The sequence below is a fragment of the Leopardus geoffroyi genome, chromosome B3, assembly GCF_018350155.1.
Source record: "Leopardus geoffroyi isolate Oge1 chromosome B3, O.geoffroyi_Oge1_pat1.0, whole genome shotgun sequence".
In the NCBI taxonomy this organism is placed as follows: Eukaryota; Metazoa; Chordata; class Mammalia; order Carnivora; family Felidae; genus Leopardus; species Leopardus geoffroyi.
This window is the reverse complement of record NC_059337.1, coordinates 87132875-87156126: the sequence shown is the minus strand read 5'-3', so window position 1 is coordinate 87156126 and position 23252 is coordinate 87132875. Positions and strand designations below refer to the sequence as shown.

The following is a 23252-nucleotide window of genomic DNA, read 5'->3' as shown; positions in this document are numbered from 1 at the left end:
GAAATACAAGGTATTGCCCATTGACTATATTTCAAATTAAAAGCTCAAGATAATCTTACTATTATCACACATTTATCTGAGGCTAGAGTAGAAATACAGATACATAGACACATTGACATGGATATAAATATATACATATACATACCAGTACAAAAGAAACATTAAAGACTGAAAATCCCTTTTCTGCACTAACGATCACTAGGCAGAAAGCTTTCATGTCATTATGATAAAGACTAATAGACTGTGAATTAATCTTGTTTTATTTCTCTCTAGTGAAAAGGAGCAGAAAGAGCAGTGGCTTTTAAAGTAGAGTAAGCGTTGACTCTCAGCTCCACCATTTACTAGCTATGGATAACTCATCATATAACTCAATCTTCTTAAGTCCTGGTTTCCTCATCTAATGATACCTACTACCTCGCAAGACTGTTGACAAGGTAGAGACAAAGTATCTACGTTGCTTCAAGTAAGTGCTAAAAATCATGATTATTATAGTTATTATTTTCAACTTTGACCCACTTTGACCCATGACCAAACTATATAAATACCTCATTGCAGAAGAGATGCTATTACTCTGACTCCATTCATGAGAAAAGAAAAGCTCTAAATTGTTTTTTTAAAAAATCTTTGAAACTATGTCAGTCAGAGTTCAGCTGTAGATAACAGAAGCCATTCTTGTAATTTTAAGAAGAAAGAGGTTTCATACAAAGAAATGCATGCTCACATCATTGTCAGAAGGTCCAGCAGGTTCTAGACTGAGCCATCAGAAGAGCAACACAAAAGTGGCCAAACTTGGGGAGTCTGCTCTGCCATAAAGAGAAATGTAGAAAATCAAGAAAAGGTCACAGAAGCTATTGGCTCCAGGAAAAATGTACAATTTATCCAGGATCAGAAAGCCAGGGCCATGAGGGCTGGCTTCCGAATAAGGTTGCTAGATAAGATGCAGGACACCCATTTAAATTTGAATTTCAGATCAACAACAAAAAGATGTTTGGTGCAAGTGTGTCCCATACAATAGTCAGGACATACTTAGACTAAAAACTTTGTTGTTGATTTGAAATTCAAATGTAACTGGTTGTCATGTGTTCAACTAGGAGTCCTGAATTACCCCTTCTTTATCTGAAATTAAAATTCAACCAGGTGCCCTGTATCGTTATTTGCTAAATCTAGAGCTCTGCTCTAGAGCCACCCATAGCCAACCGTTTTAATATCAGCAGGAAGGTGTTTTGCATGATGCTGCCTCCATTTAGTCTCATGAGATTGTATCAGATTGGCAGAAACTAAATCACATCGGGAACTCTGGCTGCAAGGACATTTGGGAGACATAATCTTAGCTTTTCAGTCTCGGTATTATGGCATACATGCAGGAGGTACAATGGAGTGTATGACAAGCAAACAATTCACCACAATATCTACACAGAAATATTGACTTACTGCATTTGTAATTTGTTTTATTTTAACAGATATATCTTGAACATCTCTTATTTTTTAGTCAGTATAAGTATTAGGGATGCAGCACTAAAGAAAATAATGATGATGATGATGATAATAATAATAATAATAATAATAATAATAATAATATCCTTGTCCTCATAGAGCTTAGGCTCTCATGGAGAAAACAACAACAACAAAACCCCCCTGTAAGTTACAAAAATGTGTAAAAAATTGAAAGTAAAGGCTACTTGTAGTCCTACCATTCTTCTTCCATCTTAATGTAACAATAACAACAACAACAACAAAAGGTAAAACAATCTCCTTACCCTTTTTTCCCCTCCAATTTTACTTCCCAGGGATAATCATCAGTAAAAGTTGTGAGTGTATGTGCACGTGCACATGTATTGTGAATAAGTTAAACCTGATCACTAAGTCCCATGATGGTGGGAGATATAGGCTCCATTCATCTGCTGAAGAAGTCAACGTTACTCAAGCTAAAAAGAAAAAGATGGAATCCAGACACGTCCTTCCTCTTCCCTTGGGGTCCTTCATGTCTGATTTAGCTCTCATGGCTTTCTGGAAGGCACTTTCGCCCTTGGTCTCCATCCTGCCTCTATCCTGCTGGGTCTCCTTCACCTGCCTTTATCTTCAGAGCAGACAGACTCACTCGGAGTCAGAGTGGAGCACATACAGGACAGGGCAAACCTCTCTCTGCAGAGAACTGGTCAATTTTCCTAAGTCCAGTTTTCATCTGGTGATGACAAAATGTCCTCAGTTCATTAACATGAGGATGCCAGGAGATGAAAGGAATGAAGGGGTGGAACCTCTCTGTCAGTCTCCCCACACCAGCCCCACCTTATACGCCACACAGAGTTAGGTCTTAACTCCTTCTTCTGGCTCCTTTACCTAGCACCAAAGATTTTTCATGTCTGACCACACGACCGGGTTTTCCTCCCACCATTTCCTCACAAAGACTCTGCTCCAGCCACTCTTCCAACATGCTTTATTTTCCCACTTCTGTCCCTGTCCTGACATTCAGTCCGTATTGAGGGCCTAACAGTCCGACACCTCTGCCCATGCATGGACACTTACCCCTGCTCAGGATCCAGCTTCAGTGCCTCTTCCTTGGTGATGCTGCCTTAGATTCATTCCTGCAGAAGCCAAACCTGAGACCAGGATTTGAGGGCCAGGGGGTTATTTAGGAGGAGGTTCCAGTAAGCTGGTGTCAGGAGGAGAGAGTGAGGCAAGGGTGAGGAAAGCCAACAAAGGGTATGTTATTGAGGAGGCTCTATGGTGGGCAACTGGTGGAGGTGGGGGGAGAGTTTAAGCCGATTGGGGAAGTCAGGGAGAGGCGCCCACCTAACATCAAGGAGGCTGAAGTGTTTATCCTCCACCTTCCATCTGTCATTGCTGAAGGCTGCTCCTAGTGACATGAACTCCCTTCCAGTTCTGACCTGGCCTATGTGTGATCTGAGAGAAATGCCTCAGGTGGAAAGTGTAGGTGTGTGCAGTAGGATGCTGCCAGTGTGCACAGAAACTGGGTGCCGAGGGGATCTGGACAGGGGGACATGTGGCATTTTGACAAGTTAGACATGATTCCATTATGCTAGGATGGCCTTTGGTTTGTATCATCCCTGCTTCATGTTGTAAGTATTTGTGTGCAATCAGAAAAATATCTATATTAAATGACTAACTGCCTTAGCCTGGGTTACCCCAGAAAGCAGATCCAGAGGCAAATGCTCCTGTGGTCTGACTCTATCAAAAAGTGCAAACCCAGAAAAGTAGGAGCAGTGACAAGAGGGAGTGAGGCGGGGAAGACAGAAGTGCCAATACGAGGTATGTTTTAAAGCTGGCTGCCACGAGCGTCCTCCAGGAGGCTGTATACACCACTGAGTGTCTCGAGACATGCCACCAAGAGAAGGAAGGGAGAACAATCTATCGACTAGTTCCTTTCTCCCAGCATCAGAGGTGTATTTGACAGGGGCTCAGGCCCCTGCACATCCACGGTACAGCTGGGCGAGCACTGGCCGATCCCATGGCAATCCAACATCTCAGCACTAACAGAGATGCCCCAGGGCACTGGGCGAAGCAGGAGGCAAGGGGCTCTCTGTGGGTGCAGGAGGTTGGTCTGAATCTCATTGAGGGTCTGGGCTGGATGGGACAAAAATATCTGGAGACAAATGAAGGCAAGAGATCCAAAGTGGTTTATTAAAATGTGTCTGGTTCACCAACTGAAACAATTCCCTAGGGATGACCCAATCCTCACATGAGCCCACAAAGCATGCCTAGAAGATTATCCTGAAATAGTGTGAAGCATCCAACCCCAAAGTGGCTCACATATTAAAATCAACCTTCTATTGTGAAAATCTGGTACATCAAACTAAAAATAATAATAATAATAATAATAATAATAATAATAACAAAAACAAAACAAAACAAAAACCAGAAACTGAGTAGATGGAGGTATTCTTTCCAACATGCCTGATGTCTCTGAGGAGCTAGAGATGTACAAGAATGAAGCGAAGAAGAAAAACAAGTGACTGAAGCAAATGTGAATGAATCCTTGTTTTTATCAGGAAGGTAAAGGAAAGGGCTTCTCTGGTTCACTCAAGGATCCTTCAAGGACAATCTATACAGAATTTTTACCTGTTTTTTTTTTTAATTTTTTTAATGTTTATTTTTGAGAAAGAGACAGAGTATGAGCAGGGAGAGACAGAGAGAGAGGGAAACACAGAATCTGAAGCAGACTCCAGGCTCTGAACTCTCAGCACAGAGCCCGGCGCAGGGCTTGAACTCATGAACCGCGAGATCATGACCTGAGCCGAAGTTGGACATTCAACTGATTGAGCCATCCAGGCGCTCCCTTACCTGTTTTATTTATTCTCATTAACTTCTGTGAGCCGCTAATTATACATGTATACAAATTTTTGATATGTTTATGAAATTTGAATTAAAGAGGCAAAACGAACTATATTAAAGAAACAGGAGGGTCAAAACTTTTATAGGTGCTGTCCTGGCAGGGAGATAACATGTAAAAGAGAAACATGTTTATCTGGTGGAATGATGTAAGTAGCAGGAAAAATACTGGCCTGTATAGACATTATTTAAAGGAAGAGAGAGGAAATGTACTCAATTTCTTTACAGCTATCAGCTCTGTATTTATTTTTTTTAATCTAGATACTGTTGAAAACATTATGAGTAGGTATTGATGAAAAGGTCAATGACCTTCTATAATCACGAAGTGTTATTTCAAAAGGAATTATTTTACTTTAAAAAATATCTTAGATGTTAATATTCCTTAAGAAACATTCTATTTATATTTCCTCACCTTATGAGGAAATTCAGTTATTATTAGCTTTTCAAATATGCATAAAAATGATCTAGAAGCTTTATAATTAATATATAGTATAAATATATTGTTAAAATGCATTAAAGGGTTATGTAGATAACAAAACATAATGTATACAATAATGAAGAGAGTGCAACCTTTTAAACAAAGAAGTTTCGATTTCTGGAAGAAGAGCTGTGTAGACTCCTGCAGAAAACATGGTCGGTGTAATCACATCACTGGGGCATATTCTTGAAGATCAAGTGCTTGAATATAGTCAGCCACGGCTTCCTCAATCAGACCTATTCTACCACGAACTTCTGCTCTGCGATTATATATGAGAGCATCATCAGGCTTCAAAGACAGGGCTGTAAAAGAAAAAAAACATTTCAAGCTATGTTTTATGCTAACATTAGAAAATAGGCTCCTTTTTTAAAAAAAAAAATTTTATAAGAACTTTAGTGTTATTTATTTGAAAGCATTTTTCTTCAAATGTAAGTAATTATTTAGTAAGATTAAAAATATCAAATCTTTCTAAGGAAACTAACTTGGGGAACACTGTACAATGTCTTTCTTTGAAAGGCTGCCATTGTTTATGTATGGTTTCCCTAATAATTTTCAGTATCTCAGCTTACCCATGCTTTAAGCTGTTCCATAAAGGAATCAACATTGGTAGTATTAAAGATATAATATATAAAAACATTAATTCTTATGTAAGTTTACCTACACAAATAGACCTGATGACTTTCTCCTTTTGTTGTCAAAAACTAAGCATATCAACAACCCCTGTGATCTTAGCCAAAAATTACAAAACAAAAATACCTCTACTTAGGTCTCCCTCGGCTAGTTCATATTGCTTTAAACAACAGTAGAAGTGTGCTCTGTTAAAATATACTGCAGCCCAAAAGGGACAGCTTTCAACCACATATGCAAAATCTTCTTTTGCTTCTTTGTATTTCTTCAAAATTGTATTTGCAATAGCTCGATTCATGGCAGCACATTCATTTTCTGGATCAAACTTCAAAGCCTTTGAGAAGTAGTCACTGGCCTACAAAATGTGAAGATGATGGTAATTTGAATATATTTCAATTGGAAGCTATATAGTAACTTGAAGCACTTTTGCTCTTAAGTTAAAATAAGGACATTGGCATACCAAGGGGACAGAGGAAGCATTTCATCCCAAATAGGGATGATAAAGAGGTGCATTGTCTGTAGACAATGTAAAAAAACAGTAATAAAAACAGCCAGAAGTCACTTTTGTTTTTGTTATCACCATGTGTTGGCAAATCTCGATAATGTCAGTGATAAAACACTACTCCTTGCTGAGGTGAAATGCTCTACTACCGACCCCTGAAATCCCACATCCCTGTACCGCACTAGAAGAAGGCAAAATATAAATTAGAAAAGAAGGTCACAACAAGATAAAATATGTTGGAAAATTAACATTTTTCATATAAAAGCAGAGTATCTAAGAGCTACAGAGGTAAATAAATTTTAAAAATAAGGTTCTAAACCATACCATTAAGGGATAAAAACTTAGTTATACTATGAAAGTTGGGAAGAAGGAAGAGAGAGGAAAAAAATCAACTTGTCAAGAAGACCAAAGACTCTAGATTATTCTCTACTCATCATCAAGCTGAAAGGAACACTTCAAAGTGTGGTCTGTAGGCTGGTTTTGAGGTCTTAGTTTGAGAATCATTTGCTACAGGTCTGTAAAGAGCTTAAGTACAGAAACTAAGAGTAAACTGTCAGTAACTTCTAAAGCACTTTGACGCAGCTATGACATTCCAGCACATAAACATATTTCTAGTAACTTGTTTATATTGTCTTAGCAACATATTGATCAATAATAAATTGGAAACTTTTAAAATAGTCCTTCACCACAACTCACTTCAGATGCTCATTAGACACCCTACTACTCAAGATACGAGTGTCTTCTCTAATTCCATGATGGATAAAAATTTGGATCCTACTTTAAAACTTACTTCACTTAAAGGAAAAGTCATTTTTAACAATACAGACTGTTCTCCGATTTTTTACCACTCAGTTTTTCCCAACACACCACAATCTTGCTTCTCTCTATCTCCCCCTATTTTGTGAGTTCTGCTCTTGCTGAGGCTGCAGATGTCCTCAAACCCAATGGACACTTTCTAGTTCTTTTCTTTCATGACATTTCTGTGGCATGGACACTTTTGATCTTTGCTTCCTTCGTAAAATTCCCTGTCCTTGAGACAGAATGTCTCCTTGGTTTTTCTCTTACCCCTCTAATGATTTTCTCTGTCTCCTTCGCTGAACTATGTTTCTCTGTGTATTACAGGGATTCATGAGAAATGAAACACTGGTAGCATGGTATCCAGGAGCCCAGACCATGGAACCAGATTTCTAGATTCAAATCCTGGCTCTACCACTTGTTATCACCATGTCTTTGGATGAGTAACTAAAACTCCTTTTGCCCCCAATTTTCTCATCTGTAAAATGGAAGTAACAAATAGAACTCGACTTCCAGTGCTCAACTAGGGTTGTGAGGTTCATATGTAAAGTACTGAGAATGATAGTCAAAACACCAGTTATTTTCTATTCAATTATTACTGATAAACCATTTTTTCCCAGTGTCTACAAATGGAGAGATGACATAGCCCTAAGGCAATTCTCTGTGAACTTTGCTACCTCTGATGACTTTTAAGAGGCAATTAGATCAAGATTGTGTAACCCATCTTGTTCCTGGATGGAACTATTCTATGTGGCAGATAAGTGCAGTTTAAGGATCTACTAAAATGGTGACAGAAATGACATCCTTCTCTGAAGAGCTTAAACAGAATTCACTCCCGAACAGAAGGCTGGACTCAACAATCATCAGAAATGAGGCAAGGAAATGACTCTAAGTAGGGCCAAGACTTTCTTCAAAAAGTAATTCAGGCTTCATTTTAGTTAACCAGTAAATAATCAATAAAGCTCACACTATTCTACATCACAAAAGCATGACTTCAATCAAGTAGGAGCAAATGCTTACTTAAGCTACAATAAAATAATTCAGTAACACACAATAATGTACCTGTGAACAATGTAACTTTCTATCATAGCTTCCAAAATATATTACTTAGAAAATAAAAGCCCATACATTTAATGAGGTTACTTGCAGTATAGGAGTAATAGTTATGAAGCAATTAAAGGTCAAAGACACCTACTGCAAAGATGGCCTTGATTTTTTTAACAATTCATCTAATGCCATAATATCTGTAATTAAAAAGCAGATCTAGTTACTTTTTAAGTCACCCATACTTCATGATGTATGTACGTAGCTCATCCAAATGTGATTTAAAATGATTAAGTCACTAACTAATGATAAAAGAAGCCAAAACATATAATACACACACACATATGTGTATATATATGTATACATATATATACACATATATATGTATACATATATATGCACATATATATTAAGTCTCTAGAGATTATTTGATCTGTTGAAGGACGCTTTTTCCTGCCCCTAAATCTTCCTTTCAGTATAGTTAGAAACAAAGTTTGAGGAGGTAGGGAGGAGGAAATAGAAGCCACTTTCTCCACAAAAAGGCTTCAAGCATACTAAAATAGCTGCATAATTACTGTCAAAGTCTGCTTAACTTTGGAGAGGGTGTGCTCTGTGAAGCCTAAGTATCCAGCATATCAGGAAAGAGGACAAAATACATTTTAAATGAAATATTCACCCAGCTAATGAGTCCCTAGTGCCAGGAAAACAGAGCCATACTTAAAAAAAAAAAATCAAGGATCAAATACACCTTAAATCTAACTAGTTTCCTCCTAGTTATTAAAGGCAAGTTTAAAAGATTGGAATCTCCCTCCTGTGTGGATCTTAAACATTTATGGGAACAGAAAACTGACCTGGTCATTTTATTTATCTTTATCTCACTAACTCACTCCACAATGCAGGGAAACATTGCTAGGACCCAGACAAAGACGGTCTAAGATTGATGAAGTTTAAGGCAACTGACCTTGGCTTATCAACCTGGGAAACATTAGCCTCCCAGCTGTCCATTGAGGTCTGAGCTACAACAATCTCATTCACACCTCATAGAATTATACCTTCAATAATTCTCTGTCCCAGCATTTAGCTTCACTACTGAGGTCAATGAATCTCATCACAGGGCTTGGTGTCCAGGGTCATGATCTAACTTGGGAAAAAATAAGACCTAAATAAACCGAGGCAATGGCAGTAGAACAGAATGGAGGGCACATATCTGAGGGAAAAAAATCAAGAAGCAAAACTGACAGGATTAGATAACTGATGGATGAAAGAAGTTAGGAAGAGAAAGATACGGTTGATGCTGATGTCTCTACTCAGGTGACCTGATGGAAGATGACATCTTGAACTGAGAGAGGATCTATATGAAGAAGAGCTCGACAAGACGTAGGGGATAGCGAGATCAATCCAGTTTGGGCTCTAATGTACTTGGAAAATATCCAGTTTTAGCAACTGGTGATATATATGAGTTAGGAGATCATGATCCGAGCTGAAATCAAAAATCGGATGCTTCCCTGACTGAGCCACCCTGCCACCCACTTCCACAACCCTTTTATTCAAGGCTCTGTCTCTGCTGCTGTGACAGTGTTCTTGCCAAAATCACCAGTGACTTCCTCCATCCTCCTCTTTCTTGACCTCTCCCAGCAGCATTTGCCACAGGACACTTTTCCCTTCTTAAAGCCCATTATTCTCGAGGTATTATCATGATCTCCTACTTTTCTTCTCATCATCCTAGCCGGGTGCTCCCTTCTCAGTCTACTTTCTGGTATCTCCTCTCTGCTTTGCTCCTAAACACTGGTGCTACCACAGGGCTCGCTCCTCAAACCCCTCTCTCCAGCTACACTACCTGCCCAGGCGATCTCATCTCATATAGTCCCACATATATGCTTATACTGATATAATGCTTATGTGAGACTGTACTAGATGTTTGTCACTACTAATATTTTTCTTGTTTACTTTCTATTTCTTCCTCCAATAAAAAGTAAGCTACATCAGAAAAGAAGCCTCCCTTATCTTGTTCAGCTCTGTATCCTCAGGGTTATTATTAATGCCTCACACATGGCAGGTACATCATAAGTATATGGAGGTTGAAGAGATGAAGAGCTAGTGGAATCAGAAAATATTTGCTGAACTTTTCCAGCAACATAAAGAGAAGAACGATAGCTCTTGGTATATAAAGATGCCCCACAGGTCATTTTATTCAGGGATACGGAGGCAGTCTTGGATGTCAGAGGAGAACACTGAGGCTATAGTTCTCAGAAAATACAAGCAATAAAAACAAGTTTTTAAAATGAGTACATCATCTTAGAAGGTAAGGGTTGTGAAAAGTTCTAAGAAACACAGAGCTTGTAGTGGAAGCCTTCCTAGACCAGGTAGGCTTAGAGAGGACATTTTGCAGTCTTTTGCCATAGCATCAAGGCGAGCAGAACTTAGAAAGTTACCATGGCCCATCACCCTGCTTCCCACAAGAGGCTCTGCTGTTAGTCCAGGAACAAGATGTATCTCATTCAAATGTGAGTTAACAGAGAAGCAATTTGCCTGCCTTCATTGTAAAAGCCAAGGATGAAAAGTAATAGCTTGATCTTTGGAAAGATTATAAAAACTCAGTAGAAAAAAAAAGTATTGTTACAATGTAGAGAAAAATTATAATGTAACATTTCAAAACGAACTAGAAAAAAATGCTAAGGGAGCAATTGTGTTTAAGAAAAAAATAAACAAATACTGAAGGATATCAGAAAAGACATGGCTAGGAAGGCATGACATAGAAATCAGATGAAAAAAAAAAAATTTAAGGTCCACGGGGGATAACAGAGATCTCAGAAAACACAGAAAATATTTAGAAGAGAAATGTGAAAAAAGCAAAGAAATGCAACAGAAATTAAGAAATTAAAAAACATAAGAAAAAATAATTGGTATATAGAAGTCAGAGGGCATCTTATATATAATAATTGGGATTCATTCCAATGAAGAGAATAATGAAACAAAAAAAGTTTTATACTGAATTCAACAAAACTCTTCTGAAATCTGCATCTTGAAAATGCACACTGTATACTTTGACTCCAAATCATCAACTCTGAGACGTACCTTGGTAAAACCTTTTACTTAAAAAGAGTAACAAACGAATAAAAAAACTTTGGTTGTCATGACAAAACGAAGTCACCAATAAAAGAACAAAAATCACGTTTGCATCAGGCTTTTTGACAACAACATATAACACCAGAAAATAGTGAAATACTTAAAACATTCAAGGAAAGAACAGTGAGTCAGGACCTTAAACCCAGACATGCTACCTTAAGTTGTAAAAGCTGCAGGCAAACAGCTATGAACATTAAAAAATTCAAGGAATATTGTTCTCATGAGCCCTTTCTCAGGACTCTGCTAGAAGACCAATTTCAGGCAACTGAGAAATTAGCAGTTGGGAGGGAAAGTTTGGCAAAAAGCCTGGTAATGACAACTGAGTATGCTTAACTGGAGAACAGAGGCTAAAATGTGAAATAAGGGTAACAAAATAGTGTGCAAATATTAACCCTTCTGGCAGTGGAGGAATAACGAAACTCTCAACAAAATGGGAGAATAGAGAGACACAGTGGAAATCTGGCACAAGCTGATACCATAAGCTTGAACATATTTAAGAATAAAAATAGACACTTTTTTTAAAAAAAGAATACTATTAACTAAAATCAACTAATAGATGAGAGGGAGGATTAAGGGAAGAAGAGATTAAATGGTAATCTTGTTGTTCATAGTAGAGAAACTGGAGAAATAAGAAACTAAGAGTATAGAAATATGTTTATGAAGGTAATCACTAAAGCAAAACTGAAAACCTTCCTAAATATCAGAAAACCTTTCAAAAAATTAAATAAAGCAGACTACAGAATAAAATATTTTAAATGCAGCACACAGAAAATATGACATAAAATAACAGAAGATCAAACATACTGACCATGCCAAAATGTAAATGGACTTAACCCATCTATGAAAAGCCACATATTTTCAAATTGCCATCTAAAGCAAAATCTAACTCTATGCTGTGTAAAAGAGATGCAAACCTAAAATAAAGGATTCTAAACATTGAAAATAAGAGGAAGGGCAAAGGAATATCAGGCAAAAAGCAAACCAAATGAAATCAGAGGTCACAATCTTCATATCAGATAAAAGCAAATTTATTCCAAAGAGCTAAAAGAAACAGAAGGGCATTTGTAATGCACTCACAATGCATATGTAATGTGTATGACTATCTGTACATAAAATAATAATGTAGCAGCAATATTTATAAAGCAGAAATTATAAGAGATGTAAAGAAAACTACAGAGGGCCACACTAATTTTAAGATACTTAAATAAACCTTTCTCGGTCCAACATGAACCAAATGAAAAACAAGTATGGATGTAGGCTAAATTAAAAACATAATTTATAAGGTATATTTTATATGGATATTTTTAACTATATATCCTTATAGCATAAATTGTTTTTAGAAAAGGCCCCTGGAGTATTTAAGTTGCCATAAACTAGACCACATTAAAACTCAATAAACTCTAAAATTAGAAAATATAAAAGTCCTTCTACCTAGACATTTTAACTGCCTTGTTAATTTATTATTCAGTCAAAGGGGAAATAAAATTTCAGGTGTAACATTTTAGGAAAACAAACAAAAACATTGCAGACCGAAATACATAGGAAACTGCTAAAAGCAGTACTAGGGAAATGGCCTCACCTTGACAACTCACCACAATATAAAATAAAGGGTGACAACAGATGAATTGAACTTCTGACTCAAAGACAGACAAAGAACAAAGATAAACTGAAGATAAAGAACAAAAGAGAGAATATAAATAAAAAATTAAAGTTGAGTTTGAATTATGTAAATATCAGAATAATTTGAATTATGTAAATATCATCTAATAACCCAACATTTTCATTTCAGAGACTCTGAATTGCAGTCCAAAAAGATTAAGATGTCATAAAACCAAAACTAACATCTTTATCTCCTTACTCCCGGTCAAGTGCTCATGTGACTGAAGTTTAGGAAAGGTAGCAATTAAGACAAGTTAGATAATCACGTCATGAAAAAAGAGTCTTGGAGGAAGTCTGAGATTTGGCTAAGTGGAGTCAAAGAGAGGATGCCAGGACAGAAGCTGGCAACAATGGATAGCCAGGCAATGGCCCGTGCTTGGGGAAGTCCAGAACAATGTTTACTGGACAAGTATCAAATGGTTGATGATAATGACAAGAATAAACCCATAGAGATGTAAACATTTAACAAATAATTACAAACATTCTTATGAAAGAGAACTTAAAAAAAAAGAGCTAATGAATGATTAGCCTGTTATGTAAGGATTGCATTTTGAAACTATATATAACAAAGAAAGCATTTAGTGTCTAAAAGGCAATATTAAGGAAAACTCGTTACCTGGGAAAACTGCCTGTGGTGAAAATAGATATTTCCTGCATTGAAGTAAGCCAGTGAATACGTAGGATTTAGGGAAATTGCTGCTTGATAGTCTTTCATTGCATTCTGTTGTTGACCCATAAACTCGTGAATCACACCACGATTTGTTAAGAATTCTGCTGTAGTATTGATCTGCAATATAATAGTATGAGTATTTAGCATCTGGGAATAGTGTTTATCTCCAAATTCAAGTCTAAAAATGAATGTTATGAAATCTACTTGTGGGAAACTAGTAATTTTATAGTGCAGGTGAAACCCATTAGAGCAAATATTTTGAGAAACAACAGGGTATGAAGTTGATTCAAAGTCAACCCTTGTTGGGGCGCCTGGGTGGCGCAGTCGGTTAAGCGTCCGACTTCAGCCAGGTCACGATCTCGCGGTCCGTGAGTTCGAGCCCCGCGTCAGGCTCTGGGCTGATGGCTCAGAGCCTGGAGCCTGTTTCCGATTCTGTGTCTCCCTCTCTCTGCCCCTCCCCCGTTCATGCTCTGTCTCTCTCTGTCCCAAAAATGAATAAATGTTGAAAAAAAAAATTAAAAAAAAAAAAAAGTCAACCCTTGTTGATTTGGTTGCAATAAAACAAATAATCTTAGCGCTTTACTCAGTTCCTTTCCAAAAGATAGACACAGTGGTAGTGGGCGGGGGGGGGGGGGGGGGGGGGGGGGGGGGAGGTTATCTGTTTAGCTCTGTTAAGCTGGAGAAGAAATTAAATAGTTAATATGTTTATTTGTCCTAGGTAGCAGCAATTATCTTTCAGTTCTTTCCTTTTTCTCATCTCAAAGATTACAAAATCTGCCCATTTCTACAGAAACAGAATCCAAACTCCAGAAGAAGAGAGAAAGATTTTTCTGTCACTGTATACAAAACCTAAGATTTTTATTTGCCATTTCACTACAGAAGGATTTTGGAATTTATATTGTTCTTTCTTTAGTTCCTTTGAACCCAGAACATTATTTTATTTTTTGCATTTTTTTTATTACGAACTAATATTTATGTCCCATGAAACTATAAATTGCATTTACTGACAAGAGTCAACATTTGTCATGAGTTTGTATTTTGGATTTTAAATGTTATTTACATTATAAAATTGACAAACCATGATAACTCTTTAGGATTCTTCTGGAAAAAGAAAACATACAAATATCATTTTCCCTATAAGTTACTTTAAAAAGTAACCAAGAAGTTACATAACCCTATTTATTAATGGTGCTAATTTATGCCAATGATAATATAATCTAAGTGCATTTTTACCTTTATGGCAGCATTAATGTCTTGCATTGCAGCAAAATTATCACCCATCTGAAGGGAGACCACAGCTCTTCCTTCATAGGCTAAGTAGCATTTTGGATCAACTTCTATGGCAACGGTAAAGTGATTCCAAGCTTTCTGGAATTTTCCTTGGGCCTAAAATAAGGTTTCATTTACATGAAGTTAGAAATTGTCTATAACATGACAAGTTAGAAATTGTCTATAATGTGACAAATGTTTATGGTTCTAACTTAATCAGTTAAAGCCTTCAGTAAGGGCCAATTTATATTGTGCTAAATCCAAGATATTAAAAAAAAAAAAAAAGAAGTAGATTGTACTGAGTGCACTCAATTGACTAAATTACCTCTGAGTATTTATACTAACATTTTAATTAATTAAAATAAATCTACTTGTCAGAGTCATCTCTTATGCCAATTTTGGAGAACACTAATGCTTCTGACAATCACCACCATGAGGTTTACTTGAGCTCCATACACACACAGGTAGGGATTGTATTTTTTCCTTGGCATTGAATCTCCAGCTATACATAACATATACATAATGAAAATAACAAAATAAATGTGTTGAGAATAAACCAATAGCGTAAAACCTATTTTGACAGATTTTACCAGCATCTAGAATTTTAGAATCACTATACATATTTCATGGAAAAATGCATTCAAATCTACCAAGTATCTGTTCATACAAACCTTAGCACCAACTGGAAAATAAGAACAAAGGTTAGGAGAGGGGTGCTGTTAACTGAAAGATGTCCAAGTATTTCCAAGGGAAGACCAGCTAGCAACTAAATACCTCATCACCGTAAGGCAGTGAGCTCATAAATTCATGGAGGTCCAGAGTCTGTCCTTTATTCTCATAGGTTAAAAATCCACCTTGCCAGAAGCTGCCCCACATACACCAAACTGAGCCCAGTGACTCTTACATAAAACTAATATTTTAACTATACACTGTTTAACCAGCAAATCTTCTGCCTCTGCACAAATTATGTGAAAATCAACACTGTCATGACAAATTCATTTGAGAAACAAGAATAAGAATATTAAGCTGCAGACAGCCTCACAACAGGATATCTGTCATCTGTTTCTGACATCTGTTTTGGCTAACTTCTATATCGCTAGTGCTAGGCACACAGTAGAGAAATCTTTGTTGAACAAATGGTTACTCTTTCCCCTGAGCAGAAATTGGATGAACCTCTGTAACTCTTCTAAGTCCTTCCTTTCCTGACTCAATCCTTCCTCATACTGATGTTTCTCAATCTTCTTTCAGGTTGATATATACAAAGTGAGATCTTCATAAAACTCTGATGTCACTGCTTTGGTTAATTATATTAGCATTTTTAACTGGCCTGAAAGGCTTCACCTCCAGTCATTTTCCAATTCTCTAGCCTTGTCCTACAACACTCTCTTCTTCCCGTAACATTCCATCCACTTGGGCCCTGTTTTTTCACAAGACTTTCTAATGGGTTGTTCACTGTGTCTTAGCCCCAATTCTTAACTCTGATTGATTACTAGTCTTTCACACTCCCTTTAATTGTTAATTTCTCAAAAAGCCCTCCCTTACCTCTTCAACAAATCTAAGTTCACTTGTTATAAGTTGCCCTAAAACACATCTTTTTCCTTTGTTGCACTTATCATAAGTATAATTAAATAATTATTCACATGATTGCTTGATACTCATCTCTCTAGTAGGCAGTAAACTCTAAAAGAAGAACCAAGTATATTTGGTTTACTGCATATCACTAGGCCTAGAGCAATTCTTATCCTATATTAGGTGCTCAGTAAAATGCCTTTTGAATGCGATGCATGACAATGTTAACACATTTCATTGGATTGCAATCAGCTCTAGCAGCTTTGGAAGTCATCCTGTCTCTTCAAACTGACTTTGCAAATTTCTACTGTGATCCAACAATGGCTAATTTTATGTTTAAGTCTCAGAGGGCCATCTTATTTCCCTTATTATAAGTTCTTGGGCACACTTCACTATAGCTGCCAATCCTAACAATCAACTCCAATGTTATTAATATTATTAGATCAGCCAAACTCATTTATTTTCAAATTTAAAAAAATCAACTGTAATTGCAGATTATTAATAAGAATTTCTGCAAATTACAATATTTTGAACATATTTGTTGTCCATTATCTAAAATTTTGAATATTGAAAAAAGATTTTAAAAAAGAGAAGAAAATTTTAATTACTCAGTTCCTCTTCATGGAATATAAAGCACACTTAGCACTTTATTCCAAGGATATCGCTACATATTTTATTAGTGCAAATAGGTTCGTGAGTGCATGGGTCAGGTCAGTGTGTTCCAGAAACCACTCAGAGACCTGTGTAGTGACACAGAGAGTAATACTTTCCCATCTTGCTGAAAGGACAAACACCTAGTCTCTTGCCTGCCCAGTAAGTTCTCACTCACTGCCATTTGGAAGATGACCTGAATCCCTGTACAGTGTTTATCTGACCCATTGTATGGCTAAAGTCCACTTCAAAACTCTCACCCATTGCTTATTCTCACCCATTAGCTTTTTATTAATTCAACAGGACAATAGCTCTGGGGTCCAATACAGGTTAGTGAAACAAATGTTAGCCAGGTTTGTTACATGTGAAACCCATCAGGCAAATTTCAAAAGATGTAAGTGTGGGGGTAAGGTAAGGCAGGGCACAGGTGTTAAGGAATCTCAGGTTTGAAGGGGCATCACCTCACTATGCACCAGGCCCCTGGGTGTGGTCCCCAGGCAGCCTCCGTGTGACTAATAAACCCTCGCTTCTCACTGCTGCTCTAACCTTAAGGGAAAGGTAAAATGTACATAACCAAGGAAATAACATGTATTCTAATCACCCGTAAAGGGCTAAATATATTCTTCTCCTTTTTCCAAAAGGAATTTTTATGAACTAATATGTTATTATAGAATACTACCTGTAAATTATAGCCTAAACTAATTCTGGCTTTTATGTATGTTGGATTAATGCGCAACACTTTAAGAAAGTCCTTCTGTGCTTGTTTGGTAGCTTCATCATGGCCGTATTCCATGTAAGAATTTCCCCGTCCAACATAAGCATCCAGAAAACATGGATCAATTTTAAGAGCCCAGGTGAAGAAATCAACAGCTTCTTCAAACTCCTTATTTCTGAAAATAAATGAAAATATTGATGCCTTATGATGAATTTTCTAAGTGCTTTTCTGTATATAATTTACCCATGAAGATTTGCATTGACCCTTATAAAAAAATCTTTCATTTTTATTATCCATCATAGGAAGTGAGTACATGAGTTCATATGACCTAAGGAAGACTGACAGGGTCTTTGAAGATTTTGGTGAAAGGAAAAAGGCAGAATATGTTGGGATGATATTCTAAAGTTCTTTTTTCAGAACTATACAAGTATGAATGGCATTCCCGAACTTGTTTTTAACAGCTATCAGTGGCCAGTACAGAAAAACATACACTATTAATGATGAAAATACACTATTTAAATCAGATTAAAATAAATGTATTTATGTATTTCACATTTCCTTATACAATGAAAGGAACCAAATTTTTATCACATGGCAGGCCTATATCAGATCTTCTATAAAGGGAAATGCTTTCTTTATGACACCAGGAAAGGAGAAAAGAAAAAAAAAGTGAAAAGAAAAAAAATGTGAACACATGTGAATAGATGATAACTCTATCTCTCGTCCCTAATTATTCTCTTGTGGTAGGATGAGAGCTAGTAAAATAATCAAATATTTGTTCGTGGGCAGATATAGTCACTTTTCCATCATATATGCATATCTAATAATTATATTCAGTCTCTAGAATGAGGGAGCTAACACTGAGTAACTTCTTACATACCACGTACTGTGCTAATTGCTTTACCTATGCTATTTCACTTAATCCCTCCAACAATTCTTAAGCTAGTTATAATTTTCTACATTTTGTAGATGAAAAGAAAATGGCTCAGAAAAGTCTGTGTGCAGTAAATAGCATAGTGACGTTCAACAGTGTACAATATCTAGGATTCAGACTTGGGTAAACCATAACCTCAAACGTCACGCTTTTTCATGTGGTCATCTCTGCTCACATTCTTTGCTTTAAATCTACCTGCTGTTGGTGCACAAGATCTGATATCTCAACAGTGTAGTCAGAAGAAAGCTCAGACCTAAACCTGAATGTGTAAATTAATATTAATTTTTCAAAATTGTTCTGAAGAGCAAATGAGCACGTGTGAAAACCACTGAGCAAAGAAACCCTCAATAAAGATGGCCATCTTTCTCCCAGCCTCTTCTTCATTACTTCTCAAAACAGTCTCAAAATTTAACAAGATGCACCACTACTTTACTAATTTTTCCTTCATAAAATACATGGAGCCCAGGGAAACTATTCTAGAGACTGTCATCTCCTAGATATTACTCAGGAATATCTCTTTATAGTGTTCCCCAAACTTCAGCCCCTCCTTTGTGACAGCTGCCCTATGTTCTACCTACGCTATCATTTACTGAACATTTTTCTTTAGGCCAAATCACTGTTTTTTACTTAACTCAATTTATTTTTTTTTTTAATGTTTATTTTTGAGAGAGAGAGAGAGACAGCATGAGTGGGGTAGGGGCAGAGAGAGAGGAAGACAGAACGTGAAGCAGGCTGTAGGCTCCGAGCTGTCAGCACAGAGCCTGACTTACAAACTCACAAACTCACTCAAACTCACAAACTGTGAGATCATGACCTGAGCCAAAGTCAGACGCTTAACCGACTGAGCCACCCAGGCACCCCTTAACTCGATTTATTTTAAAAGACAACTTAATTTCAATCCCATAAGTAGAAAATTAATATTTCATACCATAAATAGAAAGCAACCGTAAAAATAAATAGCTATTGGAGTTGGATACTATGGTCTGTAGAAAACTGAACCTGAGTTCTATTACAAAGTGTTGGAACTTTGGGCTTGAACCCACAAACTGTGACAGCATACCTGAACAGAAATCAAAAGTCAGATGCCTAACTAACTGAGCTACCCAGGTGTCCCTAAACTAACAAATTTTAAAAGAAAAAATGAGGCAATAAATCAAAGCTATTTTTCTATACCTATCTAGTTATCAGCCCTAAAGTTTAATGAGCACCTAGTCTATTCAGGCTAAGTAAATAATTATTAAAGCTTAAAGCTGGAAAGGAACTTTGAAAGACACCTCGCAAGTTCTTCAAAGCTGACAATGACTAAAAATTAAGTCCAGAGGAGGTGGACAGTGCCAAAACCAGAGACTTCCAGCACCCCTGTAAAAACAGAAAAAGAAATGACACAGATACCACTATAGACATAGCAATTTCATTTTTCTGAAGATGTGAATATCACACAATATCCTAGATTGAAGCTCTTGTTAAATAATCACATGTAGTTAAACAATTGGGAAACAATAGTAAACAACTGGTAGAGTATCTATGTTATATCAGGATACATATTAATCAAGACATAAATTGTTAAGCATCAATTACAAATATATATAAAAGTATATTAAATTAGTTTTTCTAAAATAAAATGTGCTTTTATAAATTTAAAAATAACGGGATCGCTGGGGAAGATGCATGATTTTCATTACAATGTCCATAACTATGGACCATGTGCTGAGTGTGCAGGTGAGGCCACAGACACAAAGGTCCACTGCATTTTCAAATTAATCACATACGTGACCAGATGTGCGCTACTGAGTTGTACAAATAAATCATAAATACCTCCCAAAACTAAAGAATGTGGTTTGCAGAGTCCAGGATTCGAAAACATTTTATGCAAATGTAAGAATAGGAAAATAAATGTGCCAGAGTAAAAAGTGGATAGGATATATAATTCTGAGTAAATCAGGCTTTCTCTCTGTGCCATTTTTTTTTTAATCTGAAGGTGGCTTTCTCAAAGAGATCTAAAAATTAACTCTACCATAACACTCTTAGTGACCAAATTGGACAACAAGTAGGATATTCAGCCTAAGGAATGTTGTCTCCTAGCAACGACAAGAGTGAGAGCCAGAGATATACAAAGGCATACTTCAAAAGTCTGCAACCCCATGAGTTCAAAGATCAAAGTCCTAAAATTTAAAGATTTATTCCTTTTTCTTTTTTTTGAATTTTCCAAATGAAAAAAAACTTTTACTTTCCCCGCTAGAAGACATCAATAATGAATCTCAATACTTAGAAACCATGCTGCTGTGGTAAAAGTATGTTATGGCATACCTTGAAAAGCAAAAATATGTTTCCTGAAATAAATACAACCAATCACTAAACATTCCTTATTGCCAAATTCAGTAAAACTGAAACCACATGGAATTGGGACTGTTGAGTTATCAGGGCTTTACTGTTGATTTAAATTCTACTTTTATTAAAGGACAATAGAGATTCCAGTCGGCTGATGAAAGTTGGGTTATTTGGAATTGCAAAGCAGTATCAGCTTAAGGAGGCTCTGCCATATAGACTCAGTGATTACATTTCATAAAAGAGATCGGGAACTGACAGAGAGAGAACTTTACTGTCTCTAATAGTTGCTAAACATAGGAATGAGGTTAGGAAAAATTTTGGAGTCTTTTTTTTTGAATTTTAAGAAAATACAATGACCTCAGACATTTTTGGTCTGCACTCACCCACCAAAACAAACACATCAGTCATCATTAGTCCATCTCTCTTTAAGAATGACAATTACCTAAAGAGATGGGTTATGCAAAGGTTGCTGGATTAACACAGACAGTGGTGTGACTATGTTTTGCTGTCTATAGAAAAATAAATGCTTTTTAACTCAGTGATGCCTTTCACAAGTACCAGTTATTAGATTACTATGTTTGTTAAAAAAAAAAAGTCTTATTCTCACAGGGAAATGTAGCTGTACTACCTATGTCCTAAAGGGAAAAACAGAATGTTGATTTCCTAAATAATTCAAACTGTATTCTATTCTCTAAATTGGATATTTACAGAGCTTAGTCTACATAATTTATGAATATCCTAATTTCCCTTCCAATTAATTGCTATTGTTTCATGAAAAATAATGCTGTAAACTATTACTTACTCAAATACATTTTATTCCACATTAAAATCTTCATGTGTGAACCTCTATGCTTTTAAAAGCAAAATGACCAGAAATTAATTTTAGATGCTAAATGTATATGTAGAAACACTATAGTTAACAAAATATATCTACTCTAATACTATCTAAGTTTTTTTTCAGTGTTTATTTATTTTTTAGAGAGAGAAAAACAGAGCGTGAGTGGGGTAGGGGCAGAGAGAGAGGGAAACACAGAATCTGAAACAGGCTCCAGGCTCTGAGCTGTTAGCACAGAGCCCGATTTGGTCTCAAACTCACAAACCGTGAGATCATGACCTGAGCCGAAGTCAGACACTTAACTGATTAAGCCACCCAGGTACCCCCAATACTATCTAAGTTATTAACTGATCACCATCTGTATTTTAGCCTATGTAACTGCTCTTTTCTCCCCTTCTATAACTTACTTATTTTTATAATATCCCCAGAAACAGGTAACAATGTTTTAGTAATATGGGTTTTTTTTTTTGCAGATTTTATTGTATTTTGTGGATATTTACTGGTATTATTGTAATTGGTTTTAGATTTAGAACTATGTTTTCTAAATGCAAAATACTCTTGAAAATGTATTACTTTTTGAAATCACCCTCTCTTCCAAGAAACATGCTTTTTATTTTTTTTTTATTTTTTATTTTTTATAATATATGAAATTTATTGTCCAATTGGTTTCCATACAACACCCAGTGCTCATCCCAAAAGGTGCCCTCCTCAATACCCATCACCCACCCTCCCCTCCCTCCCACCCCCCATCAACCCTCAGTTTGTTCTCAGTTTTTAAGAGTCTCTTATGCTTTGGCTCCTCCCACTCTAATCTCTCTTTTTTTTTTTTTCCCTTCCCCTCCCCCATGGGTTTCTGATAAGTTTCTCAGGATCCACATAAGAGTGAAAACATATGATATCTGTCTTTCTCTGTATGGCTTATTTCACTAAGCATCACACTCTCCAGTTCCATCCACGTTGCTACAAAAGGCCATATTTCATTTTTTCTCATTGCCACGTAGTATTCCATTGTATATATAAACCACAATTTCTTTATCCATTCATCAGTTGATGGACATTTAGGCTCTTTCCATAATTTGGCTATTGTTGAGAGTGCTGCTATGAACATTGGGGTACAAGTGCCCCTATGCATCAGTACTCCCGTATCCCTTGGATAAATTCCTAGCAGTGCTATTGCTGGGTCATAGGGTAGGTCTATTTTTAATTTTCTGAGGAACCTCCACACTGCTTTCCAGAGCGGCTGCACCAATTTGCATTCCCACCAACAGTGCAAGAGGGTTCCCGTTTCTCCACATCCTCGCCAGCATCTAGAGTCTCCTGATTTGTTCATTTTGGCCACTCTGACTGGCGTGAGGTGATACCTGAGTGTGGTTTTGATTTGTATTTCCCTGATAAGGAGCGATGCTGAACATCTTTTCATGTGCCTGTTGGCCATCTGGATGTCTTCTTTAGAGAAGTGTCTATTCATGTTTTCTGCCCATTTCTTCACTGGGTTATTTGTTTTTCGGGTGTGGAGTTTGGTGAGCTCTTTATAGATTCTGGATACTAGCCCTTTGTCCGATATGTCATTTGCAAATATCTTTTCCCATTCCGTTGGTTGCCTTTTAGTTTTGTTGGTTGTTTCCTTTGCTGTGCAGAAGCTTTTTATCTTCATAAGGTCCCAGTAATTCACTTTTGCTTTTAATTCCCTTGCCTTTGGGGAT

At 36.7% G+C, this 23252-nt stretch overlaps 1 protein-coding gene across 3 annotated transcripts in view; it reads right to left on the bottom strand.

Moving 5' to 3' along the window:
* Positions 1–4560: 4560 nt before the first annotated feature.
* Positions 4561–23252, bottom strand: part of TTC6 (tetratricopeptide repeat domain 6) — a 208137-nt gene continuing 189445 nt past the window's right edge. For all 3 annotated transcript variants that reach the window (XM_045450746.1, XM_045450747.1, XM_045450748.1), the window contains 5 exons: positions 17417–17627; positions 14482–14634; positions 13195–13365; positions 5582–5807; positions 4561–5127 (listed from right to left, as the gene is read on the bottom strand). In XM_045450746.1, coding sequence (XP_045306702.1) covers positions 4991–5127; positions 5582–5807; positions 13195–13365; positions 14482–14634; positions 17417–17627 — 898 coding nt within the window. In that variant the 3' untranslated portion in view covers positions 4561–4990. The remainder of the gene's footprint in view (positions 5128–5581; positions 5808–13194; positions 13366–14481; positions 14635–17416; positions 17628–23252) is intronic.